Source organism: Haliotis rufescens, unplaced genomic scaffold, assembly GCF_023055435.1.
Source record: "Haliotis rufescens isolate VD_foot unplaced genomic scaffold, xgHalRufe1.0.p SCAF_23, whole genome shotgun sequence".
Taxonomy (NCBI): domain Eukaryota; kingdom Metazoa; phylum Mollusca; class Gastropoda; order Lepetellida; family Haliotidae; genus Haliotis; species Haliotis rufescens.
The window spans coordinates 5,021,226-5,040,932 of record NW_025963924.1 but is presented as its reverse complement, the minus strand read 5'-3'; the positions used below and the strand labels follow the sequence as shown (position 1 = coordinate 5,040,932).

The following is a 19,707-nucleotide window of genomic DNA, read 5'->3' as shown; positions in this document are numbered from 1 at the left end:
CCATATGAAGAAAAGACTATGGTGACATAGGTGTCATATTGCTGTCGTGTTAGGCTGCTCATGGTTCAGACATACCAAAATGCTTTGCAGTGTTGACAAAGTGATTATAGTGCTACTTCAGCCATAAATTTAATTTTAAGTATGGGAGTAACGATCACCTTAGCGCTGCGATGGCTTTGTGGAACGGGGCCCTGGATTTCCCTTGGCCACCATACCACAATCCACACACTCACGAACCCCTTGCAGATCCGTCTGGGGAAGGGTTTGCACCCCCAAGCAAGGTCTAACCATTTAATGTGTGTGTTCACTTGGGTATAGTGAGTATACTCATTCCCATCCTTTCCAAAATCCTGAATCAGTTTCTGAAACCTCATCCCCTTACTCCATCACCCACTCTGTCCCAGTTTGATGTTTGTTTCTGCTCACTTTGAGATTTGGGAAAAATGAGCATCCCAACCCTCAACCCTGTTTCATAAATACTGGATCAACCTCTAAAAGCCCCCCTTACCCCCTCACTACCTCCAACACTTATCCTTGCTCAATAAATCCTGGATCAACCTCTAAAAGCCCCCCTTACCCCTGTCACTCCAACACTCATCCCAATTTTTCCTCTTATCGCCTTCAACCCTTAGGCCTGTTTCATCAATCCTTGATCAACCTCTTGAACCCCACCCAAACCCTGAACACTCCTCATCACCTTCAACCCTTAGGCCTGTTTCATCAATCCTTGATCAACCTCTTGAACCCCACCCACACCCTCAACCCCCCTCATCACCTTCAACCCTCAGCCCTGTTTCATCAATCCTTGATCAACCTCTGAAACCCCACCCACACCCTCAACCCCACCCTGATCACCCTCCAACATTCATCTAAATCTGAAGATCTCAGTCCCAACTCACCTGTAAGATCCGATCATACATCTTGAGTCCAGCCCTTTGAGCAGCACTACCCTGCCTCACAGCACTGATAAACACGCCCTTCTCATACATGCCGTCCGACAGACTGAATCCGAAGTCCTCCACGGCGCTGTCTTTCTCCACCGTCACTCGATGCAGCTGTATCGGCATCGGGGTGAAGATCGTCTGCATGTGTTCCTGGAAGGTGCGCGACGCCGGCAACGACTCCTTGGACCGCGACTTCACCCCCGAGTTGTTATACCGGCTGATACAATCCTGCGACATGGCACTCCGGTTCATACGACAAGCACTCTGGGATCTTGGCTTCCTTACATCGTCGTCCGACGCACGTGACCGACGATCCAAACTGGCACAGCTGCGTTCACGAAGACTTAGTCCGATCTGTCGCAACATCTCGGAGCCTGACCCCTTCTCGAAGTCGGCCAGCGTTTTGGCCCACTCGTCGGGTTCGAAGCTGGAACAGTTGCTGCCCGAGTCGTCATCCCAGTCTTCATCTGACATGTGCATGTCGGCCATTCCTTCCCCACTGCCCTCCAGGACTCCGGCTGAGTCTGTCGACATTGGTCGCATCAAGTCTGAAGAAATGACACTAAATCTGAGGTCTGCACCAAGACAGAAATATCAGTATTCAAATAGAATATCATATCATGAAAAATAACAATCAAGGGTACGGAAGAAATTTTCCGCAATTCTAAAGCTGATATAATTTGTTAGTTTGTTTGTTGTTGTTTATTGCCGCACTCACCAGTATTCCAGCTACATGACAGCAGTCTGTAATTAATCAAATATTCAAGTCTGGACCAGACAATCCCGTGATTGACATCATGAGTATCGATCTACGCAATTGGGATACGATGACACAGAGAGTCTGACCACCCGATCCCGTTAGTTGCCTCTTACGACAAGCACAAACGCCTTTTACGGCAAGCATGGGTTGCTGAAGACCTATTCTACCCCGGATCTTCACGGGTAAAAGCTGATACGAAAGATACTACATTTACCCATCATTTTCTTGTTCCTGGGTTGCGGTACTGCGACTACCAGTGGCTGAGAGTTACCATTGAGATGACTGTGACCAATGTCCTGCCCGGAGCTATCCCAGGACTCAAGAGCACTGTCCACGCTGGGGATGGGCGTCGCCGGCTTCATATCCTCCCCCTCGTACTGGAATCAACAACATAGAGAGTATTGTCTGAAGAGGCAGCACATTTTGAATCAGTTCCATAGGCTCAATGAATTGGTTGATGGCAGTCATAGTTTCCTGACAGCGTGGGTTGTTGCTCATAATATCAACCACTAGTTGGCCAGAATCAGATTCAGTAGCATACAGCCTGCTGAGATATCGCCAATCTCCTCAAAATCTTATTTTTTACTCCGATATGATCTCTCTGCTTGAAGATCTGATGATTCCTCTAGAGGAAGCCAATCAGCAGCAAGACCTCTAAATTCTCATATCTGGTTTCTGTATATTGTGGACAAAGTAAATCATCCTGTATTACACATACACTCTAAAGGCAGCACCATTATATCACTGTGGATATTTTATTCACCTTGTCGTTTCTGTGTGCCATGGCACATACACCCTAAAGAGTGTACTATTTACGGAATATTTGTGTTCTGTGTTTGTTTTTTTGAATAACCATATAAAGTAGCAAATCAAGGTGGCAAAGAAATGAAGCCAAATCGTCTTAGAAATCCAACATCTGATTGGCTCAAGAACACAAGCATCTCTTATTTTCATTGGGTGGTTAAAGTTTACCCAGGTTTCACCTGATACTACCCTCTATGCAGGTGTCTTCAGATCTTCACGTAGAGAGTCATCATATCGGAGTCAAGATCTGATTTTAATGCAATTGTGATATAGCTGGAATATCTGACAAACAAAAACCTTGCGCTCGATCACTTCAATCATGACTGGATAACTTTTGAGAGGAAACTGTTGCGAGATTAAGAACATTTACTGGCCCAAAAGACTATTTTTTATTCGCTCACCTGAGGCAAGTCAGCAGTTTCATGAGCTAGGTTAAATAAGACGGAAGCTAATCCTACCTACGAGTTCGAACGTCCAGTAAACTGTGTCTGACTAACAAATCCCATTATTTGGGATTACACTTTCTTATCAAAGTACACATTATAGTACTAATTTTGGTTGAATCCCATCTGGGATTCGAGCCCACACTCTCAGAGTGAGGCACCTAATTGCCAGCACACAAAGTCAGTGATCTAACCCACTAACCCGAGGCTTCCCCAAAATGGAAGTCTGACAACTGGTAGTCCAGATCACGTACTTTGTGTACCCCTCTGACAAGAGTTAATTGGCACATCTCCCATGGCCGAAAGCTATGAATACACAATGCCCTAAAGAAGGTGGTCAAATGTAACAAGTGCTGTATATGGGTACATATCTAGACTACCGGTAGTCAGTCTTCCATTTTAACATGTTAACTAACATGACAGGGTACATCGACCCATGTCTCCCTCATGACTGGTGGACAACGTTTTTGTAATATATGTCATCCCTTAAAGACTTACCAGTTGCAGCAATCGATGTTTAGATCCTGAAAGGCAGATAAAACATGTCTATGATATGAGTAAAATGATATAAATTAGACAGACTATTTGGGGATACAAGAATACAGTCTGAATTCTTTACCAAACACTATGTAAAATGAAATGAAATACTCGACATGCAGCTAGACTTTTATAAACATCTTCAAAAATATTTTAAGAGCGATCTTCCCATGATAATCTATTGCTCTACTTTATTTGCACACCATAACATCATTCTCACCAATCAGAATGGGCCTGGCTATCTTGAGAGTGACGATATCTCCGGCCATCTGCAACATGTTGATCGCCACAGACAAAGGTTTCGCTCGGGTCAGTTTCCCGTTGATGGCCAAAAGACGATCACCAATGTGAATAGCACCTGTCCTGATGAACCAAATACACATTATTATGTAGTTGCCGATCTATGTACTATACAGCTGGAAAGAAGTTAAACAACACTCCTTTATTTACATATATTCTGAGCTTCCATCATTGGGAATTCACAGGCTGGTGGAGGCCTGAAATACCCACGGGAACAATCTTCCCCATGCAAGGGAGTTCACAGACTATAAAAGTCCACTTTCCACACTTGCGAAACTAGACTGGAATGAGATGTGGAGGCCTGAAATACCCATGGGAACTGTCCACTGTCCACTTTCCACTGTGGAACTAGACTGGAATGATGGCGTTATATTTTGGCTGGACTAACGAGTCAATGCATAGTCAAAAAAAAATTGTGTAACGAAATCAACATTCAGTCGTAAACTGCCATGCAGATTTTGGTGGCTTGCAGGATATGCAGAACATGTGTAGTGCCAATTCGGTGGTACTCCAAATCTTTTCATATTTTTAATCAAGGTGCTCAGGAGATTTGATGCACCCGTTTTATAACAAAAAAGATCTTGATCATCGATCAGATCGTCTTTAGTGGGTGCAGCCATTTTGTTTGAAGCAAATGTAAGTCATATGAGAGGAAGAATCTGATAGGTCAATAGATCGGACGTAGAAAGAACAAAACTCGTAATAGTTACTGGTGGTGCTATGATCGAGCCCAGAAGTTCCAGTCTAGCTCGGCTAGGGTGGAAACTGGACTTTTGTAGTCAGTAAATGCCCTTGCCTCAGGAAGATGCACGGGGCCCATATCACTTCTATTAAATAGACACACCAAGTTACGATTCCACAAAGCTATCATAGCGCTCAGACGATCGTAACTCCCATATTTTAACATAGACTAATGACAGTCGTAGTGCTGTGATCACTCTGTGGAACGGGTTCTGAACCCTGTTCCATAAAGCAGTCTTACAGCATCATCATAAGACAATGTTAATCATTCATAGTAACTACCATCTTGGCGCGGAGATCGTCTTGCATCTCCATTGAAATAGTGTTATCAATAATTTCTCCATGCATTTATTCTGTAAACTGTACTAATTGACCTACTTCTCTGCGAGTCCCCCTTCGACGAGATCGGAGATGACGATGGGGTCTAGTGGGTCCTCGGTGCCGGTGATGGTCACCCCCAGGGGTCCCCCGTGTCTCTGCAGCTCCACCGTGTACGTCACGCAGCCTTCTGTGTTGTCCTCTGTAACGGATGATACGACATGATTATCTCCCTTTATAGATTACACCATCATCTCGTATGTGGATTTTGGGCAGAAATTCATGACAAAAGTACTTCAGGAAAATTCTCGAACAGACAACCTTTTTATCAACCACTAAGCCACGGAGGTGATGGAATTCCTTGAGAGTTACCTGCGTAAGGGTCTTCCCTCTTGAGCTTCAGTTTGATGATGTCCTCGGAGGACTCCAGAAGGACTAGAGCATCCTCGACAGAGCAGTTGTCCATGCGGACGTCATTGACGGCCAAGAGCTTGTCCCCCGGCTGCACTGAGCCGCATCTACAGACGACAGACATACACACTTGTGGTTAGAAGGAATCATGAAGGAGTGACATCTTTTGTTGTGGACACTACAGCCTAAGGTAGTGAGTGAGTGAGTGAGTATGGTTTTATGCTGCTTTTAGCAATATTCCAGCAATTTCATGGCGGGGGACACCAGAAATGGGCTCCACACATTGTACCCATGTCGGGAATCGAACCCCGGTCTTCGGCGTGACGAGCGAACGCTTTAACCACTAGGCTACCCGACCGCCCCACAGCCTAAGGTAAATCCACCACTGAGTAAATGGTTTTGCTGTGACAAGTTGGTCAAATATGCAGGGGTCTTTTTGGGTGAATTGGACAGCTACATCCCTGTTGGTCGAAGCTGTTAATCAGATCAACTCTGTGAGCCTTGGTATGTCAGCACTACAACTGTGCTCTTGGATTAAAGACTCCACAACTGTCTGCCCATACTATTTGTTTGCTTGTTGTTTTACGCCACACTGAGCGATATTCCTGCTACATATGACGGTGGTCTGACCACCCTGGGCGGTGGGGTAGCCTAGTGGTTAAAGCGTTTGCTCGTCATGCAGAAGACCTGGGTTCGACTCCCCATATGGGTACAATGTGTGAAGCCCATTTTCCACACGACAACAATCTTTGAACACACTCAATATCGTAAAAATGGATGTACCATACTACATCACTAATCCTTGTGTTATGTGTAATTTGTCATGCTTTCTCGGGCTTGACGTAATCAAACAGTGGCTACTTCAAGGTTATGTGCACATCTTCCCCGGCCATAACGTTTTACAGCAATGTTGTCACTAATTTATGTCATCTCATGACACAGTCATGAGAAAGCTGAGATCATATATATTTAGACTAGTGAATGCATCTATATTTCTGTCAGACTGTCAGTATGTCATATACGGTAACACACTAGCCGAGACTGTCAGTATGTCATATACGGTAACACACTAGCCGAGACTGTCAGTATGTCATATACGGTAACACACTAGCTGAGACTGTCAGTAAGTCATATACGGTAACACACTAGCCGAGACTGGTGGTATGTCATATACGGTAACACACTAGCTGAGACTGTCAGTATGTCATATACAGTAACACACCAGCTGAGACTGTCAGTATGTCATATACGGTAACACACTAGCCGAGACTGTCAGTATGTCATATACGGTAACACACTAGCCGAGACTGTCAGTATGTCATATACGGTAACACACTAGCCGAGACTGTCAGTATGTCATATACGGTAACACACTAGCCAAGACTGGCAGTATGTCATATACGGTAACACACTAGCCGAGACTGTCAGTATGTCATATACGGTAACACACTAGCCAAGACTGTCAGTATGTCATATACGGTAACACACTAGCTGAGACTGTCAGTATGTCCACCCTGCACTGACCTGTACGAGACACTGCCTTTCCTGACGCCCGTGATGATGAGCTGGTCTCCCAGCTTCCGCTGGGCCTGAGCTATAACCGGGGGACACCCATCAGTCAAAGTCTTGTCTTGAACCCAACTCCTCGTGGGACAATCTGGTTGGGACAGGCCACCAATACATGTTAATGTTTACCAGGCAAATGTACACGTCAATAAGTAACTACATGTAATGAATAAAGTATGAGTGAGTGAGTGATTTGGGTTAAATCCATTTCACACTATATTTCAGTTATATTACAGCATCACAGCTTGATGTGGGAGAAAAGCCCGAAGTGATGCAGGTCTCAGATCTGAACCACTTTGTGAAACCCACGAGCATGGGTACGGAGCATACAAACTAAGAAACTAAATCAGGGAGAATCTGGGATTCGATCCACATAGGTTCCTGGCATACCAAAGGGATGCAACTCTGCACAGCGAACTGAACCACCTTAGACAACTGAGCCACCAGTGCCCCACCAGTCCCTGATGAAAAGAATACTACGTTTGAGATTCTAACAGTACTATTCCCTTTCAGTGAAACAACTGCTTGACTGATGTAGAGTGTAGCTGTATGGCTGTTGTCTCCCGCCCCGCCCCGCCCCGCCCCGCCCCGGCCCGGCCCGGCCCGGCCTGGCTACTGAACTTACCGATGATGGTCATGCCGAGGCCGCCGGGCTTCTTGGGAATGCGAACAACGTAGGTTCCAGAACTTGGTGTCACTGATTCTGAAACCCCAGATACATCAGATCATGTTAATGTCACAAACTTCATAACCTCATCTTGTAATTAATGTCAGATCCTCTTATCTCATCCCAGAAACACTTATGTGACCCTGTGTGTGTGTGCGTGCGTGTGTGTGTGCATGCATGAAATGGGTGTCCGTGTTTGTTGTTTAATGTCCAACATTCCAGCTATATGACTTTGGCCTGTAGATATCAGTCTGTAACAATTATTACAGTGATTGATATTATGAGCACCGATCCACAATATCACATCATCCATGTCATCAAGTCTGACCACCGATCCATTTGGTTGCCTCTTACGACAAGCACAAGTTGCTGTGGACCCGATCTAACCCTGTCAAGAACATCTGTCTTGTTATGTAACAGTTTGAAAAAAACAAGACCTGTCTTGTTATATATAACTTTTCCCCCTCATTTCTTAGTCACGATCCTAAAATGGTAAATATCTGCATGCTGTAAATCTGGAAGGTTCTTCGAGGAGAAAAATACTGCGAAAACTGCAGGTGAAACACACTCGCGATAGTTTCATGACGCTGTTGTTTCTGCAGACCAACAACATACAATAACCAGAATCTGTAGTCTAACAATGACTGACTGACACTGAGTTACCATTTCATCATGTCGCTTCCAGTGTCTGAAATAACTGCCTGCCCCCCTGCCCGTGGCTGGTAACTTTTCTGTCGGGCTGCATGAAATATACCTCAACCTGTCTGACTGTCTGGCAGATAATTTTAAGATTGCTTATTAATTCAGCTGAATCAAGACATGATTTGTCTCTTAGTTTTTTCGATTTTTCAATATTAATAATGCCTGAATGTTGGCAGGTAACTTTGAAGATGGGCAGGCAACACATCGGCCACCTGCCCGACTGTCTTGTTGGGTTCTAAACTTATTTCAAACATTGGTCACTTCCTATTTATAAAAAATAACACATGCAGAAGTGAGGTGAGGTGAGGTGAAATGGGGTTTAACGTCGCGTCCAAGATTATTGCACTTATATAGGGACGTGCATGTACGTGTGTGTGTTTGTGTGGCTGCTTGTACTAGTCTGGACTGATGCCGATTTATAGTGCTAGCTCACTGAGATACCATACCCCACTCAGACACAGTATACTGACTCCGAGCCGACCAGTCCTTGTTTTAGCCCCTTAATGCCGAGCGCCAGACAGGGTAACATCAAGTACCATCTTTTAACGTCTTTTGGTATGACGCGGTCGGGGATCAGACCCTGGACCTTCCGCTCTCCGGGCGGGCGGTCTACATGCAGAAGTAGCTTTGATATTTGGTGATGTTTACAGTGTGTCGCAAAACTTTCCAGACTCAGTTAAGGCCAATGTCAGCCACTTACAGTAATTTTATGACACAAAACTTTCCAGAGTTACAGTATTTCAGTGTTAGACAAACACTGCAAGTCCATCATGCTCTCACCCGCCACATCAAACTCTATCTCCATCATACACCGTGGCCGCGAGTCTCTCAGCAACTGGTTCACCTCCTCCAGGGTCTTGTCAGACAGGTCCACGCCGTTGACAGTCAGGATCCGATCCCCCTCCTGGATCACCCCACACCTGCAGATACATTCAGCAGTCAGACACTGGTAGCCATAGCAATCTCACAGTGCCATAGTCTAGTGCTGGTACGGAATAATTGAGTGTGTGTTTTGAACTGTACTTCAGTTATCACAGCATGCAAACGTAAGATGGGAGGAAAGTGACCAGAGTACACAAACAGTATGAATGTGATATGCTTGCCAAGATCAGCTCCTGGCACAGCTAAGGGACACAACTCCACTGAAATGTCGTGCATTCAACAACTAGACCGTCCTTGCTTCACGTTTAAAATATCCTATCAATATATTCTACATTATCCTCTTAGGCCAGACGTGGTTTACAAATCCTGTCGAATCCAGAAAATTGAAATGTGAACAAAATATGAACAAATTGAAAAGCAGTGGGTTTTTTATTCCACTGACCAAAAATTCATAAAATTTTATTTAAAAAAACATCTTTACCGTCCCTATCGACAATGATCAATATACATAGGTTATTTAAAATAATACAATTAAAACCTGATTAAAATTTTAAATAAAAACTTTAAAACAACAAATTATAATGAAGCACAACAGATCCATACCTATAATGGAAGGGAGGCTACTCTAGACTTGTTTCCTTCCCTATTCCTCCCACCCTACTTTTTAAAATATTTGCCTTCCTACTTAATATTTTGAGGGGCGGGGAGGGGGGGTTGAATATTTGAAACAACAACAGCAGCAGATAATCAGCTTCCAAGGTCTTACTGTTCAGCAGGACTATTTGGGTCGATGTAGGCGATGACAGGGGGCTCGGACAAGATGGCGGTGGAGAAGACGCCGCCCTCCAGTGTGATCCCGAGGCCCTTCTTGTCACAGAACAACATGACCTCCGTGGCCTCAGGGTGACACACCTGGTTGTTGGCGGTCAGGACGGATGTGGTGTTGGAGGCGATCGACACTGTAACAAGAGGACACACTGGTTTATCTGCATGTTACAGTTTGTGTGTTTGTTTGTTTGTTTGTTGTTTAACGCTGCACTCAGCAGTATTCCAGCTGTATGGAGGCGGTCTGTAAATAATCAAGTCTGGACCAGACAATCCAGTGATTGACATCATGAGCATCGATATACGCAATTGAGATATGATGACCAAGTTGCATCAACCAAGTCAGCAACCTGACCACCTCCTGTTAGTCGCCACTTAAGACAAGTATGGGTTGCAGAAGACCTATTCTACCTAGGATCTTCACGGGTCGCATGTTACAGTACCTTTACCTTACGTGTACTTTTACATGGCTGCTGGCTACTGGGAGAAAGACTGGACTTTCTGTTGGCGCCACAAAATAACAAGTAGGATAAGAGTCAATTTTGGTTCACTGGAAATTTGTCGAACACATTTAAATGACTGTTAACATTTTTTTAAAATTTCTATCTCTTGAATTATATTTCCTATGACATGGTCAAAACATAAACGTATATCTGATGAGTGAATCAATGTATTCACTGACTAGGAAAGCCCAGATGTTTGGCCGGATGTTTGGCCCAGATGTTTGGCCTGGATGTTTGGCCAGAATGTTTGGTTTGGATGTTTGGCCTTGATGCTTTTTGGTATGGCGGGGCCAGACGATAAAACCAGCGACCTTACGCTCTCTGGGCAGACGCTCTATCCACTACACCACTGAGGCAGTCTCCGGATAGATGCTCTGTATACTATACCACTGAGGCGATCTCCGGATAGATGCTCTATCCACTACACCACAGAGGCAGTCTCCGGATAGATGCTCTATTCACAACACCACAGAGGCGGTCTCCAGATAGATGCTCTATCCACTACACCACAGAGGGGGTCTCCGGATAGATGCTTTATTCACAACACCACAGAGGCAGTCTCCGGATAGATGCTCTATCCACTACACCATGGAAGCGGTCTATGGATAGATGCTCTATCCACTAAACCATGGAGGCGGTCTCCGGATAGATGCTCTATCTACTACACCATGGAGGCGGTCTCCGGATAGATGCTCTATCCACTAAACCATGGAGGCAGTCTCCGGATAGATGCTCTATCCACTAAATCATGGAGGCAGTCTCCGGATAGATGCTCTATCTACTACACCATGGAGGCGGTCTCCGGATAGATGCTCTATCCACTAAACCATGGAGGCAGTCTCCGGATAGATGCTCTATCCACTAAATCATGGAGGCGGTCTCCGGATAGATGCTCTATCCACTAAACCACAGAGGGGGTCTCCGGATAGATGCTTTATCCACTACACCAAGAAGGCAGTTCTAGGTGATGGTCTACTCACTGCAGGAGGATATCTTTCTGTCCGACCGAGTCCAGTTCTTCTTGCTGCGCCCCGAGCCCCGTGATGGCAGAGTGCCGAAGGGTGCGGACGCTGAGGACCCAAGGGTGTTGTAGCTGCGGGTGGGGAGGGTCCCAAAGCCATTGAAGGAGGAGATGGACGGCGGCAACTGCGGCAGATTGGGGGAGGAGGCAGCGGGGATGTTGGCCAGAGCTGGAAAGACGTGTTAAACATACGGACTGAACATGGTGCTGGTTAAGTACATCTGCACTCAGCAAGAGATATTTTACTCAGCTTCTAAAACAACAGGAAAACATGTTAGCAGGCTAAAACATCACGGGGAGTCTGCAACACCTTGTGACAGATGACAGACAGTGTGTTTATAATAAAAGAGAAGTTAACTTCAGGTGACATCAAAGAATTATGAGAACACCTCCATGACATGCAAGTTGATGCTACCCTGCTCTGCTACACCCGGAGTTATCTTCCCACTAAGAGTGAGTGAGTGAGTTGGGTTTTACGCCACTTATAACAGTATTCAAGTTATATCACGGCATGTCAGCTTAATGTGGGAGGAAAGCCCGGAGTGATGCAGGTCTCAGAGGTTTACACTTCGGTGAAACCCACGAGCACGGGTATTGTGCTGACAAACCTAGAAACATAATCGGAGCGAACCGGGATTCGAACCCACAATCATAGGTTTCTGGCGTGCCAAAGGGGCGCAACTCTGCACAGAGAATCGCGGAGCCTTAGACGACTGGGCCACCCGTGCCCCCCCTTCCCACTAAGAACAGGGAATAGAACCTGGTCATTTGTTCTGACAAACAAACACTTTAACCAAAAGGCCACTTTCAATAATTGTTGAAGATAAAAGAAGGCATAAAGGTATCTCAAAGATTACTTCCACAAAGAGTTTGCTTGACTATAATGGAAATATTTAATCTTTCCTAATATTACCCATCGGGGCACAGAATTAGGTGAAAATAGTCTCAGTAATTCTCACTGAGCAGTATAATGTTTGTTTTCTGTTGATTTGTGAGTTTATCAACTCACATTTATCTGCATTCCTCATTATAAATACCATGGATATAAATAAACAGATATATAATATAGATATAATATTACAAACATTATTCAGTTTGGGTATAGATAATTCATAATTCCTTGTACAGTTTCATTAAAATCAGATCTTTGTCCTCACTACTGCTATACAATGATCTGAAGACATCCCAGTATGAATCACATCATATCAAACTTTCATCAATCTAATCCAAGCTTATTGGCTTATGTCGAATTCTTGTTAGCCATTTCATTGGTCGGTCAAAGTTCGTGAAAGCTCGTTGTTATGTGACCTGTAATAGAATGTCCTCAGATCTTTGTTTAGCTGTAGTGAGAACTAAAACCTAATTTTGATGAGATTGTTCCTCGTAGAACATATGTTATTTTCTAAATATCCTGTGGGTACTACTTTATGAGTCCCGTGTATTTATCAAACATGGTTGACTGGATACATTTTGTGCGACCTCTAACAAGGATGACAAGTAACCAATCTGAGTGACCTGTTTTGGTCAGCGCCTCCCTCGATGCCTTGTACTCAAGATGTGTGACGGGCAGGATCTCCAGCTTGATCTGCTCCTCTGGTCCAGACTTCATTAACTGGGTTGCCTCGGCAACAGACATGTGTTCCACACTGGCGCCATCTATTGCCAGAATATGGTCCCCAACATGAAGAGCACCACTCCTATAAGGGATAAACACCATTGAATCATTAAACCTTACAAACACTGCAAATAGCTCAAAACAGTTTATACCACAAGTCTTCTAAGATCGTACTAAGATCGTACGGGTGTCAACTGAAAATTGAGCCTTTTTAATATTTTCAGTTTAATTGCCTGACCATACAATAACATAGTAATTCTGTAAAAATTTGAAAAAACCCGGATTTGTCTATGCTGCGCTATGCTGTGGCATGTAGCTGTGTTATGCTGTGGTGTGTAGCTGTGTTATGTTGTGGTGCTATGCTGTGTTATGTAGCGGTGTAACACTGTGGTGCTATGCTGTGTTATGCTGTGGTGTGTAGCTGTGTAACACTGTGGTGTGTAGCTATGTTATGCTGTGGTGTGTAGCTGTGTAATGCTGTGGTGTGTAGCTGTGTCATGCTGTGGTGTGTAGCTGTGTTATGCTGTGGTGCTATGCTGTGGTGCTATGCAATGTAATGCTGTGGTGTGTAGCTGTGTTATGCTGTGGTGTGTAGCTGTGTTGTGTAGCTGTGCTATGTTATGTTGTGTAGCTGTGTTATGCTGTGGTGTGTAGCTGTGTTGCTATGCTGTGTAATGCTGTGGTGTGTAGCTGTGCTATGCTGTGTTATGTAGCTGCGTTATGCTGTGGTGTGTAGCTGTGTTATGCTGTGGTGTGTAGCTGTGCTATGCTGTGGTGTGTGGCTGTGTTATGTTGTGGTGTGTAGCTCTGTTACACTGTGGTGTGTAGCTGTGTTATGCTGTGGTGTGTAGCTGTGCTATGCTGTGGTGTGTAGCTGTGCTATGCTGTGTTATGTAGCTGCGTTATGCTGTGGTGTGTAGCTGTGTTATGTAGCTGCATTATACTCTGGTGTGTAGCTGTGCTAGGCTGTGTTATGCTGTGGTATGCTGTGTTATGCTCTGGTGTGTAGCTGTGCTATGCTGTGTTATGTAGCTGCTTTATGCTGTGGTGTGAAGCTGTGTTATGCTGTGGTGTGTAGCTGTGCTATGCTCTGGTGTGTAGCTGTGTTATGCTGTGGTGTGTGGCTGTGTTATGCTGTGGTGTGTAGCTCTGTTACACTGTGGTGTGTAGCTGTGTTATGCTGTGGTGTGTAGCTGTGCTATGCTGTGGTGTGTAGCTGTGCTATGCTGTGTTATGTAGCTGCATTATGCTGTGGTGTGTAGCTGTGCTATGCTGTGTTATGTAGCTGTGTTATGATGTGGTGTGTAGCTGTGTTATGCTGTGGTGTGTAGCTGTGTTATGTAGCTGCATTATGCTGTAGTGTATAGCTGTGTTATGCTGTAGTGAGTAGCTCTGTTACACTGTGGTGAGTAGCTGTGTTATGCTGTGATGTGTAGCTGTGCAACGCTGTTGTGTGTAGCTGTACTATGCTGTGTTATGGTGTGTTGTGTATCTGTGTTATATAGCTGCATTATGCTGTGGTGTGTAACTGTGTTATGCTGTGGTGTGTGGCTGTGTTATGCTGTGGTGTGTAGCTGTGTAACACTGTGGTGTGTAGCTGTGCTATGCTGTGGTGTATAGCTGTGTTATGCTGTGGTGTGTAGCTGTGTAACGCTGTGGTGATCCCATGCAGACCTTATTGTCATGCTGATTGTAAATGGGTACAGAATGTGTTAAATAGTAAAGTAGAGGCAACAGATAAATAAGGCAAGAGTATTTGTGGACGAAAACAGGGTGCGTGTGGATGGCGTCATCCGAACAGTATTCACTGAGTTAGCAGAATTGTAACATTCCGCCATGGCAAGGCAAACAGGAATAGCACTGGCTACTTTGTACAACCTCCTGAGAAACAGCAGGCAGGAAGATTTAGACTGCCTCTGTAGAAGCAGTAGCTGAGAACCCAGCGTTAGGTGTTATGGATGTGCAGTCCCGCCAGCACCATGCCCACCCCACCTAGTTTATTGAAAGATCTGTAAAATATATACAAAAGATTGTTTGAAGTTTGGGATTGAGGTGTGTAGCTGTGTACTCCTGTGGTCTTACCTGTCTGCCACACTCATGGGTGCGATGGTATCGACACAGACACAGCGGCGCCCCTGGTGAGCACTCTGTGACAGTGTGATCCCGAGGGCTGCCCCCGGCATCTTGTCAATCTCCACCAGCAGGGGGCCATTGGCGTTCTGTACGGACTCTGGGGAGAGAGGGATCAAGATGACCAACTGTCACACATACATCATATCAGGGTGGGTAAGAGTGGGGACAATGCTGCTTTGAACAGTGGGTGGCTGAGTAAGGCTTAACACCACCTTCAAAAGTACTCCAGTAACATCACATTCATGTGGGAAGAAAGTCTGAAGTGACATTTTTCATTTTGTGAAATCCTTGAACATGGGAATGTTTCTGGCAAACCAAGAATCCCCACACTCACTCATGACAGCCACATCGTACTCGATGGAGAAGACACCCTGCTTACACTCACAGCCTCATGCCTACAGAACTGATACAATGACTGTCCAGCCCCACACTCACTCATGACAGCCACGTGGTACTCGATGGAGAAGACACCCTGCTTACACTCACAGCCTCATGCCTACAGAACTGATACAATGACTGTCCAGCCCCACACTCACCCATGACAGCCACGTCGTACTCGATGGAGAAGACAGCCTGCTTACACTCACAGCCTCATGCCTACAGAACTGATACACTGATTGTCCAGCCCCACACTCACCCATGACAGCCACATCGTACTCGATGGAGAAGACGCCCTGCTTACACTCACAGCCTCATGCCTACAGAACGGATACAATGACTGTCCACCCCACGCTCTCTCATGACAGCCACATCGTACTCGATGGAGAAGACAGCCTGCTTACACTCACAGCCTCATGCCTACAGAACTGATACAATGACTGTCCAGCACCACACTCACCCATGACAGCCACGTCGTACTCGATGGAGAAGACACCCTGCTTACACTCACAGCCTCATGCCTACAGAACTGATACAATGACTGTCCAGCCCAAACACTCACTCATGACAGCCACGTCGTACTCGATGGAGAAGACGCTCTGCTTGTACACTCACAGCCTCACGCCTACAGAACTGATACAATGACTGTCCAGCCCCACACTCACTCATGACAGCCACGTCGAAAATCGATGGAGAAGACGCTCTGCTTACACTCACAGCCTCATGCCTACAGAACTGATACAATGACTGTCCAGCCCCACACTCACCCATGACAGCCACGTCGTACTCGATGGAGAATGCACCCGGCTTACACTACCAGCCTCATGCCTACAGAACTGATACAATGACTGTCCAGCCCCACACTCACCCATGACAGCCACGTCGTACTCGATGGAGAAGACAGCATCATGCTCACACTGCTGCATAAACGCCATGGTCTCCGACAGACTGAGGTGGGTCACCTTGTAGTTGTTGATGAAGATGATGCGGTCACCCTCCTTCAACGAGCCCTCCCTGGAAGCACCAACATCGGAGTCTTACACTGAGACAGACTCCACACATATAAACTTACTGTACTCTTGGACACTAAAACCACAATGTGGCTCTAATATTGCTGACTTGACTTTAAATTATAACTCACTCACTCTTTCAGACTACCATTGGACCATTACATGTTTACAAATACACCTTCTCCAAAAAATTGAATTACGATTCTTTTGTTATGAAAAGCAGTGTTTTTTATTCCGCTAATCAGAAACATGAAGCACGACCCGAGGTGGAGGCATGGATTATTTTTTACTTCATTCATTGAAAACGCAGTCCACTGAGATAGAAATGAAAGGACCTGTCAGGCACAAGGCTGTACCTGTCTGCCGCCCCCCCGGGCCGGATGCTGGTGATGGTGAGGGGGTGGGCCCTCATCTGGTCGATCTTCATCCCCCCACGCAGCGTGAACCCGAAGCCCATCCCGTCCCGGTCCAGCACCACCTCCGCTGTCTTGCACTGCACACTGAATGACGTCCCACCTTCACACACAGGAGAAAACACTCATGTACATCCAGGATCAAACATGGATGGGTAGGGTGACACGCCATCAGCCAGATCTCACACTGTGCCGTCAGGTGAAATGGGGTTAAATGTTGCACTTACACAGTGACATACACCAACTAGTCGAGACTAATGCCAGTTTCATTCTGCTGGCCTGCTGAGATACCATGTCGCAGTTTTACATGAATACCCCACTCAGACACAGATGACTGACTCCTTGCAACCAGTCCTTGTTTTATCCCCTCAATGCCAACACCAGGCAGGGTAACAACAACCACCATTATCTACCGTCTTTTGGTATGATGCAGCCGGGGACCGAACCCCCGACCTTCTGCTCTACGGGCAGATGCTCTATTCACTCTAGCTCCAGTTCGAAATGTTCAAAATCTTTTTTCCTTATGAAAATATTTCCCGGTTGAATATTCATTATGAATGTTTATGTGTAACAATGTTTGGATTAAATGAATGAGAAAACATACTTTACGGATAATATCTTCTGGTTTATTGCATATGGCAACCTTTCAATAAACCAGAAGTTGTTATCCGTAAAGTAGTTTATTTTCTTATTTACTCACCAACTTCAAGAACACCAATCCCACAGTTAGTAAATGAATGGTTGCACATTTGAACTTAACATGTGACCTAAGATATTAGGAACATTAATATGAGTGAGTGAGTGAGTTTGGTTTTACGCCACTTTTAGCAATATTCCAGCAATATCAAGGCGGGGGACACCAGAAATGGGCTTCACACATTGTACCCATGTCGGGAATCGAACCCGGGTCTTCAGCGTGACGAGCGAATGCTTTAACCACTAGGCTACCCGACCGCCCCTCACATTAATATGAAATACTGCATCAGTATGGGGTAATGCATCGATCATCTATTTTTATCAATAATGGGGGCATGATCCAGGGCCTGGGCACACCAGAAACCTATGATTGTGGGTTCGAATCCCGGTTCGCCCCGATTATGTTTCTAGGTTTGTCAGCACCATACCCGTACTTGTGGGTTTCACCGAAGTGGTAAACGTCTGAGACCGGCATCACTTCGGGCTTTCCTCCCACATTAAGCTGACACGCTGCGATGTAACTGGAATACTGTTATAAGCGGCGTTAAAACCCAAATCACTCACTCCAGAGCCTACTTGCACAGAGCAATCTTAGTTACAGTTGATGTCAGGCACCTACAATCACCATACAATTGTCCTATTCCACTTGCATAAACGGATCCTAGCGCGAATGCAAGGCCGCTTGGATTTCCAACCGCAGAATTCGCTAAAGCTATTGACGTGAAACAGACCCCATCTTGCACACTATTTTGTCAAGTTTATTCAGGGTCTACGGTGAACTTAGCTACTTAAGATTGGTCTGGACTGTTTTGTGCAAGTGGATGACGTTTGTAGCCGAAGCCATGAATTTACAGGATTCACAATAATTTACATAGCACTAAGACTGCGTATTGTCATAAAATATGCAAAAAAAATTCCTCATTCCCCAAATAATTTGAAAATAAATATACAAGTTTATGCAATTAAATATACAAGTTTATGCAACATGCTACATACTTATAGCTGCATGCAGATACAAATTAGAAACTGCTTGGAAACAGCATTTAAGTAGAATTATTTAAAAAACTGTCTACTTACTGATGTAAACTAACCAATAGATAGGACACAAGGGAGTAGACATACAATAAATACCCAAAGAAAACCATCAATACCCAATGTGAATGATAACTTGTGAGTAAATACTCAATAACTAAAATAATCACTATGCGAATCATTCACAACTGTAACAGCATCCTGTAGCTCACCTATATCTGGCAGCTCGTACTCCACCTCCAGGATGATTCGTTCCCCAGCATTCTTGAGCAGGTTGACAATCTCGTCATGCTTCAGGTTTGCCGTGCGGATCCCGTTCACAGACAGAATGTAGTCACCCTCTGTCAGCGAGTCTGACCTGCACACAACAATACTTGTTACCTAGCAACACAGTCACCCTCTGTCAGCGAGTCTGACCTGCACACAACAACACTTGTTACCTAGCAACACAGTCACCCACTGTCAGCGAGTCTGACCTGCACACAACAACACTTGTTACCTAGCAACACAGTCACCCTCTGTCAGCGAGTCTGACCTGCACACAACAACACTTGTTACCTAGCAACACAGTCACCCACTGTCAGCGAGTCTGACCTGCACACAATAACACTTGTTACCTAGCAACACAGCCACCCTCTGTCAGCGAGTCTGACCTGCACACAATAACACTTGTTACCTAGCAACACAGCCACCCTCTGTCAGCGAGTCTGACCTGCACACAACAATACTTGTTGCCAAGCAACACTGTCACCCACTGTCAGCGAGTCTGACACACACAAAAACACTACCACTCGTACAAGTTAATCAACCATTGGAGCGCAGGGCTAAATCTGTACCCTCGTAAACAGTTTTAAACAGTAAAGTCCTTATGAATACAAATGCCATTCTAAACTAAACATTACATTCTTTCTGAGAGAATTATTTTTAAATTATCAAAGTGTTATCTTTATAAGCTATGCCAAGAAATCAGGATATCACATGGATTTATCAATATTCTTACTAAACT

General features: G+C 45.1%; 1 protein-coding gene across 5 annotated transcripts in view; it reads right to left on the bottom strand.

Moving 5' to 3' along the window:
• Positions 1–19,707, bottom strand: part of LOC124116994 (glutamate receptor-interacting protein 1-like) — an 81,802-nt gene that overhangs the window by 1,412 nt on the left and 60,683 nt on the right. For all 5 annotated transcript variants that reach the window (XM_048401689.1, XM_048401687.1, XM_048401685.1 and 2 more), the window contains exons 5-20: positions 18,914–19,059; positions 16,917–17,076; positions 16,419–16,564; positions 15,122–15,269; positions 12,940–13,121; positions 11,384–11,593; positions 9,842–10,034; positions 8,974–9,113; positions 7,450–7,527; positions 6,783–6,915; positions 5,220–5,365; positions 4,908–5,049; positions 3,709–3,851; positions 3,450–3,475; positions 1,919–2,081; positions 900–1,492 (exon numbers count right to left, since the gene is read on the bottom strand). In XM_048401689.1, the coding sequence (XP_048257646.1) occupies positions 900–1,492; positions 1,919–2,081; positions 3,450–3,475; positions 3,709–3,851; positions 4,908–5,049; positions 5,220–5,365; positions 6,783–6,915; positions 7,450–7,527; positions 8,974–9,113; positions 9,842–10,034; positions 11,384–11,593; positions 12,940–13,121; positions 15,122–15,269; positions 16,419–16,564; positions 16,917–17,076; positions 18,914–19,059 (2,749 nt within the window). The remainder of the gene's footprint in view (positions 1–899; positions 1,493–1,918; positions 2,082–3,449; positions 3,476–3,708; positions 3,852–4,907; positions 5,050–5,219; positions 5,366–6,782; positions 6,916–7,449; positions 7,528–8,973; positions 9,114–9,841; positions 10,035–11,383; positions 11,594–12,939; positions 13,122–15,121; positions 15,270–16,418; positions 16,565–16,916; positions 17,077–18,913; positions 19,060–19,707) is intronic.